Consider the following 25,421-nt stretch of genomic DNA (forward strand, 5'->3'; position numbering starts at 1 on the left):
TGCAAATCACCCCAAAAAACACACTCTACCAATGGAGGTGGGAACTTCATGGTTTGGAAGTGAAGGAAGAAAAATCAGCAAAATTCTGCAGCCAGAATGATGAAGATGAAATAAGGGTGGATGATCCCAAACACAGCCAAGGAAACTCTCCATTGGTTTCAGAATAAGAAAATAAAGCTCCTGGAATGACCCAGCCAATCAACTGACCTCAATCCAAATGAACATCTATGGAAAGAACTAAAACTCATAGTTCATAGAAGAAGAAGTGTGATTTTAGCCCATTCTTCCACAAAGAACGGGCTAAAATCACACCTGAGCATCTGACTAGTTTCTCCACACAGTAGGTGTTTTGACGCGGTCAACAAAGACTTTTGTACCAAATATTAAATACACTTCAGCAAGCGTGTTCAAAACATTTCTTCCCCCCCTTTGGTGACATGTTCTGTACTTATTTTACCCGTATATTCTGGTACAGTCCTCCCCCACGTCACCTCCTGATTTCACTTCCACAGTTCTGAGTAAAATGTGTTTCTGTCTCACTCAGCCATCTTATCACTTTATGATAAAATAAGACCTGGTGCCCATTTTAAGAGAAAGAAGATTTAAAAAGAAATAAACAATTTTGGGGAAGATTGTTTTTCTTACTTATCTAAACAAAACTAATTCTTCTGGGTCTCTGGTTATGCATCAGTAAATTCAGTATGAATTAAATTTTAATTCCTTTCAGTTATTTAGAAAATAATTAAGGCTTGTTAAAATAATACATCTCAGCATTATTAGTTAATGTTTTTAGTAATTTAATGTGACTCTTCACAAATAATGCTTGAAGCAGCTTATACAGTTTGAACCAGCACCGAGCCCTGTCACATTTACACCCAGAAAAGAAAAAGGATTAAAATGCTGTCTGTAAACACAACATCGCAGAAGAAGACAACTTCCTGATTCTTAGTTAAAAGAAGTGCGACAGGGTCACATAGCCAAATATAGCTCATTACTGTCATGAAACGGTATTAATGGTAACGTCAGCAGCTAAAAGAAAGTTCCTAAATAGGCAGACACAGCTGAGAAAAAGACAAAGTGAGAAATTTGGCAGTATTTAAAAATACTAATTGTTCAAGTCTCGGATGAAGCCAGCAGACATGTCATTAAACAGACATTTAATGACATTAAAAATACAAATTGTTGTATGTAATGACATGCACGTGTATGATTAAGCCATTTCAAAATGATACATCACAAGAGAAGTAATGCAGTGCTTATAAGTTATTAAGAACAGAGTATGATTGTATATTTTCATCTGCAGTACAAAATCTTAAACACTTACAACCTAACAATAATAGCAGTAGATTGAAGTCTGTTCATCTCGGGTAGTTGTAGTTGGTGAGATGTAAGAAATTACATTTTTAAAAACCTTCCAAAGTTTTCAGCCTTACACAAACATGAAAATGACAGTAGTGGTTACTTTGAAAACTGTAAAAACAACAGCTGTTTATGAGCGAGTGTAAAACTGTGATATAACGGCCGGAAAAATGGAGGCAGTTGCTAAAACAGGAAAAACTCTAACTTTCACATTTTTGTTAATTATGTGAAGCAGTCTTTTAGAAAAGACACGGGGATGCTTTCCTAACACTAGCGAAGCAGTTTCAACATAAACAAACAGGTAATGAAAACATTGGTATTTGTGTTTGCCAGCGCTGCCATGAGCTGTCCAAAATCAGGTATAAGTCATGTTGTAGTCTATAGTTGTTGGACATCACTTGGTAACATTAAAAACAGGCCGAGCATTTCCATTTGGCTGATGACATGAAGCATTACCGTCATTGAATAAGGCGTGGAAGACACGGGTATAACATGAGTTTGAGGTTGCTCTGCACAGAAAAAAGCTTTTCTGGCCACATTTTGTTATCAGAGACATTTCAAGAACTGTAACCATCCACATACATTACAGCTGATAAAGCATCATTGAAGACATTATTACACAGCCCACCCAAAGTTTCCAACTGATTTTTTTTTAAATGTCTTTCGTAAAGAAACACACTTCAAATGAGGACACGCTTCTGTTCCAGGCACTTCTGAAATGTCGAGTGTGTAACAACATTAGGTCACCCATTACACTCGAACAAGGTAACAGAAATCATTTGGTTTCAGGGAGCCTCATCTTCATCTTCAGCTTGGACTGCTCTGCATTCCTCTGCTCAACTCTATGAACTGCTGCTGAGTCTTCGCCGTAGCAGCGAGGCCGGCTTGCTCTCAGTGTCCTCTACGTCGCTTTCACATTGCCGCTGCAGAAAAGCATCATTACAGCTGTCAGCACTTTTCACTTACAAATCTACGTGACTGTGCCTCATGAAGCTTGTATTGCAGATTTGAATTATATCATTTGAACATGTACCTAACTTCAACTCTGACGTTACACTTCTAAAACAGTCTTTGTTATTTCTTTGACTCCATCCACGTATTAACATTTTCTACTCCCACCTTTTGTAATTCAGAAATGTATTCATGCACATTATCAATACGTCGAAGCACTTAACAATAACAGCCACATACACCTATTCATAAAGTACTTACCGTATTTTTCGGACTATAAGGCACACTTAAAATCCTTTAATTTTCTCAGAAATCGACACTCTGGTTGTGCTTACTGACCTTGAAACATCTTTACGTGGTACACGACGCTCACAAATCTGTCAAAATGTTTTAGTACGACTTTGCTAAGCTATACAGCTGCACCGCTTGTTGGAGCATTACGGCTACCGTAGTCAGGAGCCTCGCGGAGTCATACGTACTCTGCTTCAATGTAACATTATGGTGTGTGTATAAGGACCCCATAATGAGACGTGCTTACGGGCCAAAATCACCCAACTGTTAAACTCAGACCCTGAAGATGAAGAATTTGAGGAAGAGGAATGAACTGAAAAAGTGTATTGTTCTGTATTTTATTGTTACAACTGAACAATGTTGAGAGTTATTGTGAATGAGTTGAATAAAGTTTGACTTATCTGACAGTTTTGTTTCGCTTTATTAGCCTTATGTATGAAAATACACCCGTTCATTGATATTGCGCCTTGTAGTCCGAAAAATACAGTAATTCAACAGTACCATACACACACTGATGACATCTGAGCAGTTTTAAAGTTCATTACTTCACCCAAGGACACTTTGACATATGGACTACAGGGCTGACTGAGGGTTTGGGGGGGGGGCTATCCCAGCTACCAGTGTGAGAGGCAGGGTAACAGCTGGACGGGTCACCAGCCTGACACAGGACTAACACAGAGACAGACAACCACTCGCACTCACATTTAGATTCTCCATTTAATTTAACTCCACTTTTCAGTTAAATATGTCTCACCTGTAGTGGATCTGGACTCAGGGTGTCTTTACGCGGCAGTCTCAAATTTACGAGCCGATTACATGCCGACACCATATTGTAAGACATCTAGAAGGTGACAGGGAAGAATGTTTTACATCCATCACAAATAACATCAGCTCAGTATCTTCTAAGGTAACGTTCATTTTTAACCCATTATGTGAACTTTAACCTCCTAAGACCCAAACTCTTTCATGGCATTTTTAATTTCTCTTTGCTATTTGGGCTGATTGGGACCTGATGAATATAAAAACAAAGAATTACCAGATTCATTCGTTTTAAATTTCGATACAAAAGTAGCAGAATAATGTCCTCGTAAGTGGTATTTTTTTTAATACTTTTTCGTAACATGTAACCATGGTGGAGTATTTTACGGTACAACATATGTCCTCTTTATTACATAAGGATTTAACCATTGCTAAGGAGGGTGCCAGACAGGGCTAATGCACACAAATATATAGTGAGGGTACGCTAGGAGTAGCAGAGGTCCTGGACAATAAGATTTTGTTTTAGATTTTAGAACATCCTGATAACAATGAATGGCCTCTGGAAGACAATTCCTTATGGTTGCTTGTGTCTCTAACTTCACGTGTCTCAAAACAGTATCACCAGGAACCAGAGAATTCTTCTCGGTGGGTGTGTCCCAGACTGGGCAAAAACTGTTAGAGACGTGAACAGGTTGGTAGTGTACCCTGGCCTTCTGTTTAGGACTACGCTTTCTCCTCACGGTAACCCACCCAGTCTGTTTTCCTGGCTGCTTGTTACAATCTGCTCGGCGAGAGCTAAAGGTGGCTATCCTATAATAAATATAATATATAATATAATAAAATTTGAATCCTAACTTCGCCCACACCAGCTACAGAACTTTAAAAGTGTATACATGGATTAATTTGGTTTTACTGCTGGTCTAACGCACAAAAATATGCTTTAAAATGTCTCTTAACATAAATATCCAGACTCACCTTCCACTTCCTTCGGGCATTGAACTTCTTAAAGTTCTTCATATTAATTGAGGATCGATTTCTTTTGGCAACCTGTTTAGGTGTGATGGGCTGAAACAATGACAACATGTATGGCTGACAACACGGTAACACAACAACAAAAGTAGTGCAGAAGAAATGACAGACTGGTGCTAACCTTAATCCATGGATGAAGCAGACACTCCTCAGCTGTCATTCTGTCTCTGCAATATGCATTGACGTGTAAGGAATGATGAGAGATCATTATTTATTTTTATAGTCCTTTTCCTTTAGTACCTACTCAGACTGATCCGTTTTAAATTACTAACAACCTCACCTAATGGCATGAGGTACAACACGGCCGAACATCCCATGACGTTATTTGTATGCAACATGAACGGAGGACATGGAGGCAACGGTACCTACTGCTCGATGTATGGCTTTTTATCAGGCCATTTCTCTCGTTGCCGGGTTTCAAAAACGGCGGTTTTGATTTATGTAAACGAGATGCTCGCATGACTCATAGAGTGACCATACTGACTAGCCAATGCAGTCTGTTGACGTCACATTTTCGGATTGCCTTGGATCACTTAGGTAGGTACTAATAATGTACCCGGCACCAGGTACCCCAAAAAAAAAATCTAAGTCACGCCAATCTAATCCGAGTAGGTACTAATGGAAAAGGACTATTAGTTAATATATTGTAATAATCCTTAAGCATTTTTGCTACAACCTAAACTACTAAACTAAAGTAGCAGGAAAACAAAGTTTGGCAGAACATTCCATGATTTTTGGATGCTGTCAAACAAACTAAAGAATATTAAGATAACAATGATTTAAGTGTATTTCACATGACCTTTGGTAGATGAATGCATTTGTCTTGTCATAAAAATGTAAAATTACTTTTACTCCTCTTTAAAACCATCTGTCTTCTGCATCCAAACTGTAAACATTGGCATCCTCGAAAGAGTGATCTTTATCTTTTAGGTGGAGAGATAGGCCTTGCACTGTCGAGGTGGCTCTTCTATGTTGTGCCATGTGTTTATGGATGGGCTGTTTGGTTTCACCAATGTAGAGGTCTGAGCACTCCTTACTGCACTGCACAGCATGCACTACGTTGTTTAGTTTGTGTTTTGGAGTTTTGTCCTTAGGATGAACCAGTTTTTGTCTGACAGTGTGGCTGGGTCTTAAGTACACTGGGATGTTTGCTTAAAGAAAATTTTCCCCAATCTTTCTGACAAACGTTGTTCCGTTTGTCATTCTGTGTCTCATTAGTTGGTGTACAGTGCACACCAACGAGCTGGACAGCCACATTTAGACTCTGGATACTTGGTGCTTAGTGTGAAGGGACTAGTTGACATGAAGTCCTAATCTTGATGTTCACTATTACATCCCTAATCACTGAACAGAGGAATACATTAAATTTCAGACTAATGTGCCCAAGTAAAATATTGTATTTTATGACATACTCTGGATTCTTCATCAACAGTTTCTGGATGAAATCTTTCGCCATGGGGCTTGTCAGGCTGAAGTAGTGCTCATTAAACTCGTATTTCATGCCAATGACGTTTCCCAGAGTCTCTTCATCAGTGTCGCCTTGGAATGGTGACAAACCACTCAATCTGAGAAAAGACAATACACTTTAGTAGTGAAACTACAACATGTCAACATCTGACATCTTCATCTGAGCATTAAAACACATTAATAGTTTTCTTTTCCTTCTTTCTTTCTTTCTTTTTTTTTTCTTCAATTTCCCATCTAGTATAACTGAAAAAGTTTACCTTTACTTTTAAAGGCCCAAATACAATCAAAAGATGTTTGTATACAATCCATAAATTATGTACTTTAGAAGCCACCCAACATACAAACACTTACAACTTACAATATGTAGGTAATAACTCCAATGCTCCTGAAGAAACATGAAACAAGGCACAGGCAGACATGAAGCGTAAATTAAAAACAAAAAAAACTCTACTGTATGACAACATGTAAGAAAAACACAGTGATTCAGTTTTGTTTAAATCCTGTATAATTGTGTTTATTCTGCTGTGACCAACTCAAATATTGTGCAGAGAGTAATGCTCACGACAGGCCTGAACACGCTGGAGCTGAATGCTTACCACATATCTGCTGCTGTACTCAGAGGCTGGCAGCTGATGACCTCAGGGGCTGCAGAGGTGGAGAAAGATAGAGAAATTGTGTTGGGTTGGTTATTAACTTAGATGATTCGATTCTAAATAACTTTAGTAGAATATTTGCAGAAGTAAAGCTCCTTAAACTTGCAACAAACACTTTTGTTGGCAGCTTTTAAGCACGTAAAGTCAGATATAAACACAGGATCTCTTATCCTCCACTTTTAAGTTTGTGTGATAGCCTTATAAGGAATCTGTTGTTTATTTTCACATGACAATTTGCATGTCAACGATCTGACCTCACAGCCCATTGTTCATCAGTGGTGTTAGGTTCAGTCATTTTGCAAATGTACTGTTTATACAGTTGGGCAAACCTCCAGTCAGCAGAGACTACAGAAGTCACTTGGATGACTGACGAAATGTTTCTTCCACTGAAAACGCTACGTCCAGATGAACTGAATCAACTTTTTTGGTTTACTTACCTGGATGATTGTGCATCATCAACACATTTTAATGCATTTTAACCATCCGAGACAAGATGTTTCTCATTTTAGAGATATTGCACAAATGAAGGAAAGCAGTCCTAACCTTTGTTTAATAAGCCCACTGAAGGACAGATCCTGGTCAAAAATGATTCCAACATTCCTTGCAGTATTACTGGAAGCCAATGTAATGCCATTCAGATTAAGCAACTGGTCACCTACCATATTTCTCAGATTTTTGGGGTCGAGTACAAGAAACTCAGTTTTATATGAATTTAGAATGGTATGTGTATGCCACATCCAGATGAACAGAATCAACTTTTTGGAATTTTCTTAGCTGGATGCTTGTGCATGCATCACAACAACAACAACAACAATAACAACAACAATAATAATAATAATACATCTACATTGCTAATAAATTGCAAAACGTACGTTTATCTCCCTCACTGAAAACCAGACTGGCTGTGATCACAAAATAATAGCCAATGTAAACATTTGAAAGTAATGGGGCGATCATGGCTCAAGAGTTGGGAGTTCGCCTTGTAATCGGAAGGTTGCCGGTTCGAGAGTCTCGGTCGTTGTGTCCTTGGGCAAGACACTTCACCGGTTGCCTAGTGGTGGTGGTCAGAGGGCCCGGTGGCGCCAGTGTCCGGCAGCCTCGCCTCTGTCAGTGCGCCCCAGGGTGGCTGTGGCTACAATGTAGCCAGTGTGTGAATGTGTGTGTGAATGGGTGGATGACTGGATGTGTAAAGTGCTTTGGGGTCCTTAGGGACTAGTAAAGCGCTATATAAATACAGGCCATTTACCATAATTAATGTCCATCACACAAAAAAAGTCAAAATTTCTCAGGTGATTTTAAAATATATATGAATCTAGCCTTCATCATCTTATCACAGGGATAGTTTCCCAACAACTTGATGTTAAGTGTTTCCATCTTTAGAAACTTACTGCAAAAACTCATAACAATGCTGCATGCCAGCAATGTAAAAGATGAGCAGGAAACTGAAAAGTTTGCTTTTGTAAGTCAACAACATTCTGATAAAATGAGTCATGAACAGACATCTCCACCACAAGCATCTCTAAAACAGTGTAGCTTATGATTTTTGTTTCTGTCATTTAATGAATGCAAAAAGTTTTATATCTAAAAAAAGAAAAACAGCAATATGGAACTACATCTAAGCACAAAACATAAATAACTTCAGTGTGGCACCCTCTACACTATGTAAACCAGTGATTCCTGTGATGATCTATGGTCTTTATAATGTGTAAACTGATTGGTTCTTATATAGCACTTTTCTACTCTGAGCACTCAAAGCGCTTTTTACAACTTGCTTCATTCACCCACTTTCATTTCAGTTTAATTCAATGTCATTTATACAGTGCCAAACAACAGTTGCCTCAAGGCACTATTCATTTACCCATTCATCCAGGCACTTTTTTAATGCAACAAAAAGCATTTGCACGTGACCGTTCCAGATGTGCCAAGCCCATGTGAAAAGAAAAAAAAGACCTCAATGGAGGGGTTCAGCTGGAAAGCGAATTGTAATGATTCAAATACAGGGGGCTGTGAGGAGATAATGTAGTTAGTCCTTTACCAGTCTCTCGAAGCGCATCGTTATGGGAATTAGTGTAACAGGACAGTGGTCATTAAAAAAAAAGTGACAGTGAATTTTGTGTCACTGGAATGATAGTGACAGACCAGCAAGGTGTTACAGATGTCCATAACGCATTTGCCCATGGGTCAGCACACTCACTCTCAGTTCTCGTCTTGGAATGCCTGGTGCGTTCACTCTCTTCGGGGTTTTACAGATATTAGCAACGCTGAGATTCAGTTCTTTTTGATCAGGGTGAAGACTGGCTTTTGGTGTAGTGGTGGTATTATATGTTGCAAATTTACAGAAAATGTTATTGTAATTTAGACAGTGTAGGTTGTTGTCACAAAGCGGAGGAGCAGCCCTATAATCTGTTATCTTTGAATCCTCTGCCATAAAGTGTTACCAGGGTCACAGAAGAAATGTAGAATCTTTCCAGTATGGCATGCTTTGCTGTTCTTATAGCACGCAGGGTGGTCTGCGGCTCAGCTGTGGAGAGGGTTGGTGCAGTGGGTACAGAGGGCAGTTCCAGGACAGGCTGGCCAACACAGCTGGGGATCATCATCAGATCACGCCTACACTATCTGAGCAGCACGCCAGGAACCTAACATAACACAAATGTGTGTTACAGTGGCGCCCAACTACCCAGGACAAGATATCGGACCCACGAACCATGCAGCCGGTGCGGTCGCAGAGCTGGCTGCCATGGAGCGGGAGCAGACAACAGTGCACCGACAGCAACTTGGAAGCCCCAGGACCAGGCCAAGTACCAGACAAATGTCCTGGGAAATCTGGTTGCTCAATGCGGTTCCTCTCCGTCACACAGCGAATGGTATACCTCCATAGTTCCGTGGTGGTAAAGAAAGGTGGGTCTATTGGGTTCTGTGTTGACTACCGCAAGATGATTGAGGTCACAGCATATCGCTTATTCCATGCCATGGGTCAATGAACTCCTGGACCGGTTTGGTACTGCTCATTTTTTCATGACACTGGATTTGACTAAGTGCTACTGGCATATTCCCTTGTCTCCAGAGTTTCCACTCTGTACGGATTTTACCAATTCCACACACTTTTATTTGGCTTTTTCAAAAAGGGGGTTGATTACATAAGCCAAAAACTCTCAGAATGGGAAATGCCCGGCCTGAGTTCGGAGGTGGGTATATGGTGGGGTGTGGCTCAGCTCCAAGGAAGGGGTGGTGCAGTGAATTCAGAGGGTCCTGGCTCTTTTCCCTCCTTTTCCTCCAGCATTGTTTCCACTAAGGCAGCCAAAGTAAAGCGCCTACATTTATTATAAAGTCCATTGGTGTGGTCCCAGACTGAATGTTGTTGGATTACATTATACATGCTTCCCTTAGGCAGCATCATTAGAAGACATAGCATACATTTTCACTGTTATGCAGATGACACCCAGCTCTATCTGTCCATGAAGCCAGATAACACACACCAATTAGTTAAACTGCAGGAATGTCTTAAAGACATAAAGACCTGGATGGCCGCTAACTTTCTGCTTCTTAATTCAGATCAAACTGAGGTTATTGTACTCGGCCCTGAAAAGCTTAAAAATATGGCATCTAACCAGATTCTTACTCTGGATGGCATTACCTTGGCCTCCAGTAACGCTGTGAGGAACCTTGGAGTCATTTTTGACCAGGACATGTCCTTCAATGCACATATTAAACAAATATGTAAGACTGCGTTCTTCCATTTGCGCAACATCTCTAAAGTTAGAAATATCCTGTCTCAGAGTGACGCTGAAAAACTAGTTCATGCATTTATTACTTCCAGGCTGGACGACTGTAATTCATTATTATCAGGATGTCCAAATAACTCACTGAAAAGCCTTCAGTTAATCCAAAATGCTGCAGCAAGAGTCCTGACAGGGACTAGAAAGAGAGAGCATATTTCTCCTGTTTTGGCTTCCCTTCATTGGCTTCCTGTTAAATCCAGAATTCAAAATCCTGCTCCTCACATACAAGGTCTTAAATAATCAGGCCCCATCTTATCTTAATGACCTTGTAGTACCATATCACCCTATTAGAGCACTTCGCTCTCGCTCTGCAGGCCTACTTGTTGTTCCTAGAGTATTTAAAAGTAGAATGGGAGGGAGAGCCTTCAGTTTTCAGGCCCCTCTTCTGTGGAACCAGCTTCCAGTTTGGATTCAGGAGACAGACACTATTTCTACTTTTAAGATTAGGCTTAAAACTTTCCTTTTTGCTAAAGCATATAGTTAGGGCTGGACCAGGTGACCCTGAATCCTCCCTTAGTTATGCTGCAATAGACGTAGGCTGCCGGGGGATTCCCATGATGCATTGAGTTTTTCCTTTCCAGTCACCTTTCTCGCTCACTATGTATTAACAGACCTCTCTGCATTGAATCATATCTGTTATTAACCTCTGTCTCTCTTCCACAGCATGTCTTTTATCCTGTCTTCCTTCTCTCACCCCAACCAATCACAGCAGATGGCCCCGCCCCTCCCTGAGCCTGGTTCTGCCGGAGGTTTCTTCCTGTTAAAAGGGAGTTTTTCCTTCCCACTGTCGCCAAAGTGCTTGTTCATAGGGGGTCATATGATTGTTGGGTTTTTCTCTGTATCTATGAAGCGCCTTGAGGCGACTTTTGTTGTGATTTGGCGCTATATAAATAAAATTGAATTGAATATGGAGTCTTGGTCCATTTTAAACATAATTCTTCAATGCTTGACCACAGCCTATATTTAAGATATGGATGTCGCTACATCAGCATATTGGGATGCTGGGTGATCAGACTGCTGAACTGGTTTGGAAGTCGCACCAAAGCTCATCAGAACAAACAACGATTTATTTCAGTGGATAAAGACAGGGTAATCATGAACAACAAGACCAACTAAACCTTGTGACTGTCACTGATTGGAAGCATCCAGTGTGCCTTACACAAAAACACACATGGAAAGTTCTTAGTAGGTTAAGATAACATTACTTGAACTAAAACTGTTTATTTTGGTCATCTTTACAGCAGTTTCATGAAAGGCACAAACCTTAAAACGTGGGAAAAAGCAAAAAGCCCAACAAAAGTTGAAACAATTGTGAGGCTATACCAGACCAGTGACAGCAAACATGAGTCACACTAAAGAAAGATTTGGATGATCTTTGGTCAGAGAATAAATCATGTTTTATGCATTGTAAAATAAAACTAAACTGATAATTAACATTTCACCAAAACATAATGCCAAATACCATTTTTTAATACAGCTTAATACTCACCAATGTACTGTGGAGTACCACTTGTGCTCTTGTACTCCTCTCCCGGGTGAAACAAGTGAGCCAGGCCAAAGTCTATGAGTTTGATGTTGGGAGGTTTTGACACTTTGTCTGACAGCATGATATTTTCTGGCTGAATGTGGCGAAAATTGTTATGTTGGAAACCATGACTTTGAAAATGTTCTGTTCCACAATATAAAAGATAGATGTAACTAAGTATACTTACCTTGAGGTCAAAGTGGGCAATGTTTTTGCAGTGTATGAATTTCAGACCCTCCAGTATCTGCTTCATGAATTCAATGGCCTCAGTTTCCAACAGGTTCTCTTTCTCAGCAATAAAGTCAAACAGCTCCCCTCCACTGACACTAAGCAGGAAGTGTTTTAATGAGACACTTGTTAAACATTTCATTTTTTCCCTGTACAGAACAGGATAGGGTAGCAAATATATATTTTCTCATACTATGGTTTGTTTCCCATATGTTATGGTGGAGGGGGAGGATTTGCATTAACAGAAAACAGGTTTAAATTTGTAGGTAGAACAGTGAAGTGTTTACGCTTTATGGAGATATTTGTCAACTCACAGCTCCAGAATGAGCACCACTTCAGCGCGACTTTCAAAAACATCTTTGAGAGCCACAATGTTTGGATGTTGGACAGCCTGGAGGATCTCCACCTCTCGCTCCACGCTGCTCCTGTCCAGGCCAAGACGGCTGCATGCAACCTTCCGAATCTTCAGGAATTTGCCTGCCCAAAAGTTCCCAGAGGTCCGCTCCCGAACCTGGCGAACCTGGCCAAAATGCCCACTGTACAGGGGAAGGACAGAATTCACAAAAAACACCAAGCCTGGCATGCATCAAAAATCCCGTGTCCTGAAAAATATGACTTTTTTTTTTTTTGCTAAAGTAAAAACAAATAGTCTTCCCAGACATTTGGGTCAGGCCTAATCACCATATCCTCACAGCCTTCTGCTGCTGAACAGGTGGTCCTTACACAAGAGTATTAGCTTCGGAAAAACTCTGAGTAACTGCTCTGCCGCTCAGGTGGCCAGGGGCAATTTCTTCCCTGCATAACGTGATCCAGTGGTTTCTGTTATGATGCTGAGCCACGATATATTTAGCCGACACACAGAGTATTTGCACATGTTTTGCATATTCATGCTTTGAGCAGGAGAGGTTGGTATGCCCTCCTCCTCATCACAGTGTTGGGCTTAGAGTCAAGCCCCGGAGTTTCTGCAAGTTTCTGTCCACCTTCACTATCTATGGTGCTAACAACAAGGACAACGAGTTAGCTGGTTTACTAACTTCAGCAGAAAAGGACAACAGTGTTAGCTAGTGTGGTAAACCGTACTAACTAAACCGCCTTAGTGGAGAGCACGACGCCCAATCTATGGTGCAGACTTGGTTTCAGCAGAGACGAGCAAAAGGTATCAAGCACCCAGCAACAGGAAGTTTGCTAAACACTCCTGTCTATGGACAGGTAAGATAGCTAGCTAGCCTAATATAGGTTGAGATATGCGCCAAAGCTTGAAGAGGTGTTTCAATAATGGCTATGTAATAGCACAAGCTACTGAAGGGTGGGAGTTTCTGCCTGACGTAGTTGTTGCAATCACCAGCCAATCAGGAGTGGTGGAATGAGATAAATGATTCTGAGTTGAATTGCATCCCATAGTGCGATATTGCCGTGATTGCTACTATGGGAACAGGGAATTTTACTTTCACACGCATCACCTCGTTAATATGGTTTCAGACCAACCATACGTGGTACAAGGCTGCAGGTTATTGTAGGCAGGCATTAAAAAAAGCAGAGGACACAGCTCTTGTTACAGTATACTGGGCATGACTGGGAGACTGATGTCTCTGAGAGCTTTTATTCCTATTGTGATTAATAATTTATAGTGGAATTGCAGTATAATTGCTCAAAATGGGAAGTTTGTTAAGCCCACAAGCACAGAGGTTTCTGTGGTCATTTTGCAATAGTCTGGTATGGGTTGCATTAAATGCATGTAAATCGTTCACTTTGTATGACTGTGAGTTAACATAGGATTATCGTTTCTTCTTTGTTTTACCTTATTACTCAGAGAGCTTTTTGGGGTATCAGCACCATCAAATTAAGGCTGAAATCCTGCTTATTTCAAATCCAATATGCTGGTATTCAAAAGAAACAAATCTGTACATGTCCTCACCATACATCACTGTACTGCGGAGCACCTATTGGAACACACTAGAGCATAAAACAGTTGCATCCATACCTTCCCAGAACTTCCCCAATCTCATAGAAGTCTTCCACATTCTCAGGTTTGAAGACAGCCATGTTCCTTTGGTTCACACTGGTCACCTTGGTTATAGGTTTGCCTACTGCCAACTATTTAATATGGAGCTTCAAGGGGTTCATGATCCTCCAAACTCTAACATCAAAGCTGGACCTGAGTTTGAGTAAGAGAAAATATTACAGAAAATTATGTTCTCCAAAAGACCACACAATGTCTTGTACTGTGACAACTACACAAACACAGTGCATACATCTGATACATACAGCCGACATTTTGCTAGCAAGAAAAAAAAAAAAATCAGACGTAATAATTTCTCCAGGGTTCTTCAATATGTGTTTATGCTGAACTTTTCCCAGTCATCTAGTTCAAGATGAATACTTTATCTACTCATAAATAAAACTGTAACGCAGCGGTGTTCCAACAGACAAGCAGACTAAGCAGCGACTGCCCGGTCAAATCAAGAAATCAGAAACAATTAATGTGAAAGATCTTTTTTAATCTGAAACAGCGTTCTGCCATCAAACTTCCACCCATCCTTTACATTACTGCCATCTTCTGACTGCAGTTGGCTTTTGTTACTGGAAGCTTTACTTGTCTTGGATCCTACTGAAAACTGTGTGCTTCTATTTCATGAGCATATCTGTGTCCCGTTAACTATGCCTGAAGCTTGACAAGCTGAGAGACCAGATAAACATCTGGTGTTTGATGGGGGACCAATGGGAGATTAGCATGCAAGGTATGCTGCCACTGGCTCTGCATTCAAAGTTCTGAGATTCCCAGTTTGTGTGGAAACAGAATCAGCATTAGCCAGTAGATGAGCTTCTGGAATTTATCATCGTAACAGATCATTACGAGCAAGCATTTCCTCTTACAAACCAACCCGACAAACGTGTATACAAGCTGGAGTGCAGTGTGAAAAGTTTTAATAACTTCCTTAGGCAAGTGGAACAGGCACAGGCTCAACCAGCACATTAAGATTAGTATATCTGAGAAATCACTAGTAAGTTTAACTAGCTGTTTGGTCCAGACGCCTTCATTTTTCACACATATTTACTAGGGATGGACCGATTCGATATTATGTATCGGTATCGGTCCGATACTGACCTAAATGACTGGATCAGAGAAATAAAAAATGTAATCCAATCCATTAAATATCAAAAAAGCACCTCACAAAACTTGCGACATGGCGTAACTCAGCTCATAACCTTAGCTTGTTGGAGCAGTATGCATCTCGTCATAGAGCGACTGTGGCGTGCGAGACCTGTCGGTGGTCTAGTTGAGCATTTGTAGCCTCGCTACCAAACCAGCATTTCATCTCCAAGAAAGTTATCCAAGAAAGAAGTAAAGCAAGTGTGTAAGTTCATCTCTGAATGTTTGTGAAGCATTCCCGCGTTAAGCTTAACAACCAATATATGGAGCGACTGCCTCTCCCTCCCTCTCCTGTTGCTACTTCAATTGTGAAACTGATTAATGATCAGCTGATCGGCTTTTCTGTGCCAGTCTCTCTTGCTTGTTTTTGGTCCACACAGTTACACGGCTGGTAACTTTGCAGGGGCGGGTCTAGCAAAGTTTAGCCAGGGGGGCCGATAGGGCATGAACAGTGAAAAGGGGGCACAAAGACATACTTTTCTTTCTTATTCTCAGTTAAAATGTCAAGCTTTTAATAAATAATTATCTGACTCTTACACCCAAAGTTTTAATCTGATGTAAAATGTGTAGAAATCCATTACTGTATATAGTAACTGTTAAGTCTAATATACCCTAGTAAGCTATAGTACTTCTTCCATCTGTGCAGTCTGCAGTTCTGTTGAAGAAAGATGTTGAATCTATTTAATATTTCTTGAAAAATAATTGACTTCTGTCCTTTTTTTTTTTTTTAAACACATGCATTAAATTAAGGTTGATTACGTCAATTAAGCATCATGAGGTGGGGGGTGGTTTCCTATTATTTTTGCTGGGAGTTGGCAACCCTATTAGTTAGGTTGTTTAATATTTCTGCTAAATACTCTTTAAAATACCAGAATAGGGAGGACGGAGCAGGTTTAAGTTTATTAGCTCAGTATTGCTGAACTATGAAATATTTTGGGTGCAGTGTATTTCTTGCATACAGGTTTAACAGAATAGCTTTGGTGTTTTGTTTTTTAAAACTTGAGTATGAACAAGATATTAAAAAAACAGTTTTATTGATTAAAAACACTATATTGGATTCATATCGGTATCGGCAGATATCCAAATTTATGATATCGGTATCAGACATAAAAAAGTGGTATCATGCCATCTCTAATATTTACATATTTAAACCAGTGGAGACAGTTAACCATGTCGTGCACTGCTCAAGCCTTTTAATTCAGCTATGCTTGTTTGTTATTAATACAGTTTCATATATTAACAAGCTGCGTTTCTAAGCTCATTAACAATTTTTTTCAGGGATAATGGATTGTCACAAGAAAACTACAACAAAACTACACAAAGATACAAACATTAATATTTTACTTCTCCATTGCGTTACTGACATTTTCAGAAAATATATGCATATTTTCTCAGTTACCACCTCATGTGTCTCCCTCTTTTCTTGACAGTTTTGAGCCAATCTGTATATGTGGAATGTGTTGTGATAACATTGACAAGTATACTAGATGCCATGGATTCGTAGGATTACAATTCTTTGTATTGTTGTAGAAGAATGAGCTCAGTGACATTCGCCTCACACCCTCGGTAGTTTTAATGTTACAGCTGTATATTTTTGGTATTTTACGTGTTCATTCAGTACACTGCCATCATACTTTTTGCAATTCTAAAAAATGTTTACAATATTTCAGAAAATAAAATGTATTAACATAAAATGGAAGCACAGCAAGAAACAATTTAGCAGTTTCCCATAATAACTTTACGTACGTAGAAGCTTAAACTGATTAAAGACTGGAGAAAATGAAAGCCTCTTAGTGGCATCACCAGCTTTCACAGAAGCACAAGTCACACGTGAGGCACTTCCTCATTTCAGGTTCGATTTCTGGGCTTGAGGATTTTTATCTTATTAGGTGCTGTATAATAACGACTTCTCTCGTCTGCTTGTGGCACTTCCATTGATTCTCTTCTCACAACTCTCTGTACTAGAAACCATGACATCAGATGCATGTCGCAAACTTCTCTCTACACACTTTGATGTACTTCCCCATATGATACAGAATGAAAGAAACATACAGGGAAGGGTGAATAAAATGTGGATGTCAGTTTGTGCATCATGTCTCCTGGCTAAAAGAAACAATCACAATCTTTCAAACGTTGTCCAACCCTGGTCATTTCACCAAGCATGACGAGAACGGTAATAGCTACAGGAATGTCACTGCAGGCACAAGATTCAAAACTCACTGCAGAAAATACATTTATGGTCCCAACAGGCTCAATCCGCAGGGTCTGAATTATGGTCGTTTTTGTGATATTCTCTATGTTATTTAAAAAAAAATGAAAAAATTAAACTAAAATTAAAGAAAGTTGCTGTAACTTGTTTTGTTTTTCTACAGTCTTAGAAATTCTGTGACAGCAATTTTGTTATTTTATTTAAGTGGATGCAGAAAAGCACATGCAGATCTGGAAAATGTAGTGACGATTTTGCAAAAAGGAACAGACATGCATACATTTCAGTTCATTAAGCTGGTTAACTGATCTGTAAATAATTCCAAACAATCTACAGCAGATGCAACATAGCAAAGCAGTAAAGCGGTTTCACGCTGTACAGCTTTGGTATTAAATAGATTGGGTACTCAGTAGGGCTGCCACGATTTGTCGACTAGTCACGATTACGTCGACTATCAAAATCGTCGACGACTGATTTAATAGTCGACGCTTCGTTTGAAGCTGGAATAAGTAGCAGGATTTAAGAGTGTAATAACGGACTGAAACAGAAGATGGCAGCATTGCATGTACAAGGATGTCAGCTGCCGTTAAACCCCGAAGAAGAAGAAGAAGAAGCAGCAGCAGCAGCAGCAGCTGTGTCCCAGAATTCATAGCGCGGCCCAGCGCAGTTTCCAACAATGGCGGCAGCTAGTTAGTTTTAATATTACTCTTATTATTCTTTCTGGGTCACAAAATAAATGTTTAACATATTTTCAGGCGAGAATGTAGCTGTGTAAACCTCAAATATCTGCTCAGTTTATCAAGACACCGCATATTTTCAAAAGCTCTCCGACGTTTTCGGAGACGTCTGTTATCCACTAGCTCGTTAGCTAGGCGGGGGCAAGGCTCACTAGCGCAGTGAGAACACCGGACTCCCCGCAAATCGTTTTCAAACCCACCGCCGTCTTTCGCTACTCGGGTTAAATATATATGAGTCACTTAGATAACTTAAAATGTTATTGTTTGGCTTTTTTTTAGTATTTTATTTCCTGAGTAAATCAGTTTGTCTGAGATTAAAGTTATAGTTTTTACACAGCTGAATAAACGTCAAGCAGACAACTGATTATCAGAAGTGTGAGATGCTCGAGAATTTACTCCGGTGTCCTGTTATATTTTAGATAGCAAGGAGTTTATTAAACTTCACCGAAACAATCTGCAAATTTCATTAAAATTTAATAACCTATCATCTTGTCTTTATTTTTAGTTAGCAGAGACCTGAAACACTTAAAGCTGTAAGCTAATGATAGTTATATAAGAGCAGATGCTGCTGGTGCAATAAGCTGTAGTTTTAGTCCAATGGATGATGATCTGATTAGTCGACTAATCGCAAAAATAATCGGTGACTAGTCGACTATCAAAATAATCGTTTGTGGCAGCCCTAGTACTCAGCCGATATCTAAGCAGACTGACTGCCATTTGTCAGTGATGCTTCTGTCGCACTGCGCCTTGCCTAAACTGACCAAGCAGAACTAGTCCAACCCGTTGCAATTCTGGACCATTTGCTTGAGTCATTCTCTCTCTGCACATGACTTAGCAGCAAGTTAAGCTCTAGGAGTTCCCACAATGACGGCGCATTTCAGCAAGCTGGTAAACACCAAAGTGGTTATTATTGTTTCATCATTTCATTTGTTTTCTTTTCCTTTTTTTCAGAGCACAATTCACTGATGATTACTTAGATGATATACATAAAGGAAAAGTTCCCCAGATAGAGACTTAGATATGGACCTCAGTCAGGAGATTCCGACAAAGGCAAAAGCGGACTGCAAACTGACACATACACACAAATCGCCTGTAGTTACGGCTAGCTAAAAGAGTGTGAAGTGGAGCAAAGGTTGGGACATTGAGTCAATGCAGAGAGTGGCTGAGAGAGACAGTGTGGACAACTGTCACACTGAGTCGGAGTAATAACAATATGATAAACCGCTATGTAGATGATCCTCTGCTCCCCCACAGTGACGCCATGCATCATCTGCAATAAACATCTGCAGTTTTCTAAATAATAATCCACAACTTCGCAGAAAGAAAATGTACAGTATTTTCTTGATCTACTGCCAGAAGTACACTGATGTGAGGTCATGTTCTGTAGTGCACTGCAGGCAAACACCACCACCAAATACAAGCAAACAAAGTACAGTTAGTACAGTGTTTATCTAAAACCCAAATACCTCTTAAGGTGAGCCAGCTACCACAGATTAAAGATGACTTTACACGAATGCATAGGTGCTATAAATCATGCTAGTATGAAAAACCTATCAACGCACATTAACTGTAAGACAGCTATCCCTAAAGAATCTCCTCAACATCTTTCTTTCCTGTCAACTGGTCATTTGTTCAAGTGATGTGACTTCTGACTCCTTTGCTGGAGGAATGTGATTTGTCCAAACGTTCCCAAGGGTACACTATGAGTTTTTCCACAATAACAAAGTCACCAAATGTGACAAACAGTCTAAGAGCCAAAAATTGTATACCCCCCCCCCCCCCCCCTTTTTTTTTAAAGTTTAAGTGTTTTTCCCCCCAGAGCAGATTTTTTTTTAAGAAAGGGAACACCCTTTGTGGTTTTGGGAACGCCACATATTTAGAATCCTATTTAGTTCATCCTAAATCCACCCTGCGATAACCAAACCTTCAAGCTAGAATCTGCAATAAATAATGAACATACATAAGATCAGGCTGGTTTTGGAGAACCCGCCCGATACCTGCCAAACAGTTTGAAACGCTGTGGGTACAGAGATCTGACGCCCTTTGAATGTACTAAAATGTATTTTGTATGAAGTTAACCGATAAAAACTATCCATTGGTTAATTTACAGAATAACTTCTTTGCAAGTAACAGTATTAAAAAAATGTGTAGACTGCACAGCCTAAGGCACTATACGACCTCAGCCTGTTGGGACATGTTTTATGTAGAAAAACAGACTAAAATCCATCCGTTCTAAAGGAGGGAAACAACACAAAACAACTTGTCCCACGAAATGGCACAGTTTAAAAATAACTACAGATGCTTTCAATATTTCAAAGAAGACAGATGCCACTAAAAAAGAAAAAAAAAATCAGCTGAGAAATTTGTTGGCTCACTAACCATCGACACGTATTGCAAGCAGCCTTAACAACACAGCGCTTCCTTGCCCAGGTTCACCGTCCGGCTTCCAGGTAAGACGTTCCCAGGAAAAGCGGTGTATCTCGCGGATGTGTTCCTGCCCTGATCCTGGAAAGGCTGGAACATAAATGCCGTTTCGCCGTGTGCTTGGCCCTGAAGCTCGCAGGCAGTTGGGGAATGCGGAAAACACCACCACTATCCACACTTTGATGTCATGTCCGATTTACCGTAAATACGAGTTTAGCGACCTGGAGAGGCGTTCAGGGCACCTACTAAGAGTCAATAAAGTAAAAAGCTTTTTGTTAACTACATTTCACGTCCACCCGTCACATAACAGGTAATAAGAGAAAAATTTCCGGTTTGAAAACACCTTCAAAATAAAGGCGGAAACTACAAATTAAGTTTTGAGGTGTTTCAGCTTTATAATACTATTCAGTGGGCAGAGTAATAACGAAATATCAATCCATTCATCTAGTTTCTTAATCATTTATTCAACTGATTTAGAGTTCTTTGGGGAACCTCTATAGAGCATAGGACCTAACCTATGTAAGCGGCCAACGTCAAGATTCAAGATTCTTTATTTGTCACATGCATAGTTATAGGAGTACAACTGAAATGAAATCTGTCCTGAAACACTCCTCGACTGTGCATAAAGAGGACATCATATACAGTAAGTAGTGAATTATATACATTAAGTAAATTAAATAAAACAATCTGGAAATTTGAAATTAAAAGTCTGAAAATGTGTGCGAGTGGAATGTGTCTTGTGCCATATTAGCACCGCAATGTACTGACAGAGCAGTGCAACATACAACATAGTGACCAGAGTAGTACAAACGGTAATGTACAAGATCAGTTGCGGTCCTAGCCTATTTAGCGCCCTGGGAGAACACCCCCTCTGCCTACTAATTAATGTTATGTTGTTGTATCTCTGTTGTGGTCAGTGCTATCCTCTATGCTGTTGCATGCTGGCGCAGCAGGTTGAGGGTCACAGATGCCAACAGACTAAATTAACTGATCCACAAGGCCAGTAATGTTGTGGGGGTGGAGCTAGACTCCGTTAGGGTGGTGTCTGAGAGGTAGATGTTGTCCAAGATAAAGACAATGTTGGATAATTCCTCCCACCCACTCCATGACATGCTGGCTAGTCACAGGAGCATGTTCAGTTAGAGACTGAGATTAGCAAAAAGCATCACTGAATGACACAGGAAATCATTCCTGCCTGTGGCCATCTCCCTGTACAACTCCTCCATCTAACACACTGTAAACACTGCAATTACATCCTTTTTACACACGCTCTTTTCTACTCTGGAATATTCTCGTCAATTTCCTTGTAATCACCTCTGTTAATCCTTGATATTTATAATTGAGTGATCTGTATATATTAATGCTATTTCTTAAATGTGTAAAATCTGTAACATAATGTATTGTTTGGAGTTTAGTCTGTTACTGTTACAATTTTTTACCATTTCTTCTTGGAGCAACTGTAACCCACATAAATTCCTTGGGGATTAATAAAGTATTCTGATTCTGATTGTTTCAGGATGACCTGCCATTATCCAATCACACATCTGCTTACCTGCATCTTTTGCTCATTTCTCCGCCTCTACTTCTTTTTTCTAAACTGAGTACCTGATGGCTTTGAACTTTTCTTGTCCATCTTCCATAGGTTTTAATTTTGCACTCCAGTAGGAACACCCATCCCTCAACCTGAGGATCACCACAACATAACATTACAGACCTACACCTTAGTTCACAGATTCACTTTGTCTAAGGTGTATTTCTGGGATTTCGTACAACCCAGGATTCAAATCATGAATACATAATGGGCTTGGATTTACATCATTATGATTGAAATGCGCTCTATCTGGAAGCAGCCGGCCCCTCCCCTTTCGACGGGTTGTGTGTGAGACTTTAAATCATCAAACTGAATTATAAATTTTAAATTGTTATTGATCCTTTATCCCGAGTCCTAAAGTGTATATTTATTTTCTTACTCTTCTTATATTTATTGTTTGTTTACTTGCACTGCTGTAACTGGAGCCTCGTCGTCTCGTCTCTATATGCTGGACTGTAGCGGAGATGACAATAAAGTTTACTTTGACTTCAGCAGCGAGCAGGCGCACCGAGGGCTCTCGTGCTCACTTTTCGCATATAGAATTTCAAAAAAGCATCGATGCAAATTATAAGTCTGTATCATGATGTCTGGTGTTTTCCTGTTTGTTGGTTTGTTTTTATTTTTTATTTTATTTTGCGGGTTGGTTATTAGATGCTGCTCCAGCCAGCCTGAGACTCCCCCGCCGCCCCGCCCTCTCCTCCCTGTGCCGCATGCAGCAGGTGCACCTCACAAACGGAGGGCGCCCTTACTCCCAGCAAATGGGCGACAGAAAACCGATCAGTGCCTATGCCATTCCCAATATGCACTGGCGTGATGTCGGGGCAGCATGAGTACGAACAAATTGTTTTTTGTTTGTTTTTTTTTGACGATGCCCCTGATGCCGCCCCCCACCACGATGCTGCCCTGGGCAAACGCCCATGTCGCCCGTATCAAAAACCGCTACTGTACGAGATAATATACACAGTAGTGAGGCCAAGAAGAATCAGCCATGATATGAGATGACCGTGAACGTTCTGGAATGTGGCAAGAATAAGTCCTGTCTCCGTCACTTATGGATGCTTTTGGAGGGGTGCGCATGTTCTGATTTAGGACTCGGAGGGCCTGAGGGTAGAAGCTCCTCCTGAGCTTCTCTGTTTTTGCCCAGGTGGTGCAGAACCTTCTGCCTGATTGCAGAAGTTGGGACAGATTGTTGCTGGGATAGGATGGGTCCTTCAATAGCTGCTCTAGACCAGCATCTCCTGGTGTAGATGTCCTGTAGGGAGGGAAGAACAGTCCTGCAGCAGCGTTCAGCCACACAGATCACTCTCTGAAGAGCTTTCTGATCCTTAACACAGCTGTTCCCATGCCAGGATGCGATGTTATGTGTAAGGATGCTCTCCACAGCACCTGTATAGAAAGTCCTGGGGATCACTGGAGAGACCCAGGACTTCCTCAGTTGTCGGAGATGGTACAGGTGCTGCCTAGCCTATTTGGACTGGACCTGAATGTGAGCAGACCATGTCAGGTCTGAGGAGATGTGGACACTGAGATACTTGAAGGACCACACCCTCTCCACTGGAGCTCCGTTGATGATAAGGGGCTTGTAGACTCTATGCTTACTCCTGAAGTCCACCACCAGCTCATTGGTCTTGCGGATGTTCAGCTGGAGGTGGTTGTCCTGGCACCACGATGCCAGATTCTTCACCTCATCCATGTAGGCTGCCTCACCGTTGTTGGAGATGGCGCCCAACACCACTGTGTCATCAGCAAACATTACAATGGTGTTGGAGCTTATGGAATGTCAATTGAGCAATAGATTCCAGTCTACCATCCCAACCATCTTTGGAAAACCCGTTAAGAGCTTGGTGAAAATGTTCTAGAGCACACTTAAAGATGGAGCAGCTGTTCCTTGTGAGGAGCTTGAGGGTCGGCTGAAGAAACTGGCAAAAAAGGTCTTTTGAGAAATGTTAGAATGGTTATACTAACGTGGCATCCTGCCAAGAATTCTTTGGCCCCTGCTGATTTATGAGTGCCCCATATCCACCACTGAGGGTCAGTCTCAGAAGAAGAGTTTGACCAGCATAGTTGTCTATGGAAATAGCGGCAAATTAAGGCTCGTCTTGAAATCCATTCTGGAGGAGTTCAAGGTTTTGTGCATCAGGAAACTAGTACAGTACAATGAATCAATTACTCCATGATGCAGATGTGAACAGATGGTAACATGCACTGTTCTGCTGTGCTATATACAAATATCAAAAATAGATAAGGATTATATATTTACAGTGTGGGTTATTGCACGTATTAAATATTGCACAGTAGTGATGGTAATTTGCATAGTCTGTGTATAGAGGGTTGGGGGTCAGTGCGTGTGAGTTCAGGGTGGTTATGGCTTTTGGAAAGTGTTGAAATCTCCCAATTCTTTGAATCTTTGGGCTGAAGGAAGGACAATACTCGGTGTATAAATGCTCAATCAACAATCATTTATTTCGATACAATTCAACAGTCAGAGCATTACAACGTCCGGACGGGAGAGATGCTACCAGAGGGTCAGGCACATGTCTCAAAATGGTGACGGGTTGCTCAGCTTTTTATACTCTCTAGTGGCCCCCAGCTAGTCGTAAAAGCCAAAACATCACATTCTTTCTCTGTTACAGCGCCTAAGTTATGACCTCGGCAGTTGTTTCTCTGCTTTCTGTAAGGTGGGGGTATGGAATGTGGTCTGTCTGTCTCCCCTGTCTTAGACACAGAGTCTCCTGCTTACAATCTTCTCTTCATGATTCAACAATTAAGCATGTCAAGAAAACAGTGTAACACATTCCCAGCAGATCAAGGATACAGAGTGATGCACATTTATCTAATGAACTAATATGTGAATATGTTCTGTTAACTCAAAAGTATAACGAGAACTAAACTACATACAGCTCACACACTCTATATTAAAGGGTATAATGTGATCTACAGCAGTATTCTAATTCAACTACTTTGATTACATATATAAGGTAACATATAATAACAGAATAATCTAACAAAAGAAACTGTTCTTGAGTCTGTTAGTCTTTGTACTGATGCACCTGTAGCACTTTCCTGAGGACAGCAGTTTGAACAGGTCAAAACCAGGGTGGGAGCTGTCCTTGATGATGCTCTCTGCTGAGCTCTGCTCTGCTGAGCAAGCCAGGGAGGTATAAATGTCCATCAGGGAGGGGGGAGGGCAGCAAATGATCTTCTGTGCTGCCTTGGTAAATGGTAAATGGCCTGTATTTGTATAGCGCTTTACTAGTCCCTAAGGACCCCA

The 25,421-nt window shown here is 40.6% G+C and overlaps 2 protein-coding genes across 3 annotated transcripts in view; one reads left to right on the plus strand and one right to left on the minus strand.

The window, feature by feature from the left end:
- Positions 1 to 25,421, plus strand: part of LOC309698606 (uncharacterized protein) — a 379,790-nt gene that overhangs the window by 349,796 nt on the left and 4,573 nt on the right. The gene's annotated exons all lie outside the window — the stretch shown is intronic.
- On the minus strand, positions 774 to 20,890 carry LOC309698615 (death-associated protein kinase 2). Of its 2 annotated transcripts, XM_082521180.1 has the most exons (12): positions 20,515 to 20,890; positions 14,023 to 14,196; positions 12,356 to 12,577; positions 12,001 to 12,139; positions 11,778 to 11,907; positions 6,453 to 6,501; positions 6,215 to 6,241; positions 5,802 to 5,954; positions 4,511 to 4,556; positions 4,336 to 4,425; positions 3,356 to 3,442; positions 774 to 2,282 (listed from the first exon to the last, which is right to left on the minus strand). In XM_082521180.1, exons 2-12 carry the CDS (start codon positions 14,082 to 14,084, stop codon positions 2,202 to 2,204), a joined length of 1,086 nt encoding a protein of 361 aa, XP_082377306.1. In that variant the 5' UTR covers positions 14,085 to 14,196; positions 20,515 to 20,890; the 3' UTR covers positions 774 to 2,201. The 2 variants fall into 2 exon arrangements, with proteins under 2 accessions (XP_082377306.1, XP_082377305.1); XM_082521179.1 differs by having other exon boundaries at positions 11,778 to 12,139.

The sequence above is a fragment of the Aulonocara stuartgranti genome (genome assembly GCF_965226115.1).
Source record: "Aulonocara stuartgranti genome assembly, chromosome: 22".
NCBI classification, from domain to species: Eukaryota; Metazoa; Chordata; class Actinopteri; order Cichliformes; family Cichlidae; genus Aulonocara; species Aulonocara stuartgranti.

Bases quoted from the DNA above. Each gene is read 5' to 3' on its own strand.
- LOC309698615 (XM_082521179.1), bottom strand. From the start codon at position 14,084: ATGGCTGTCTTCAAACCTGAGAATGTGGAAGACTTCTATGAGATTGGG. The intron at 6,502-11,777 runs GTGAGTATTAAG...CCACCTCTGCAG, and splicing joins TGGTACTCCACAGTACATTG to CCCCTGAGGTCATCAGCTGC. The intron at 2,283-3,355 runs GTGAGACATATT...GCTTTTCTGCAG, and splicing joins TGAGTCCAGATCCACTACAG to CGGCAATGTGAAAGCGACGT.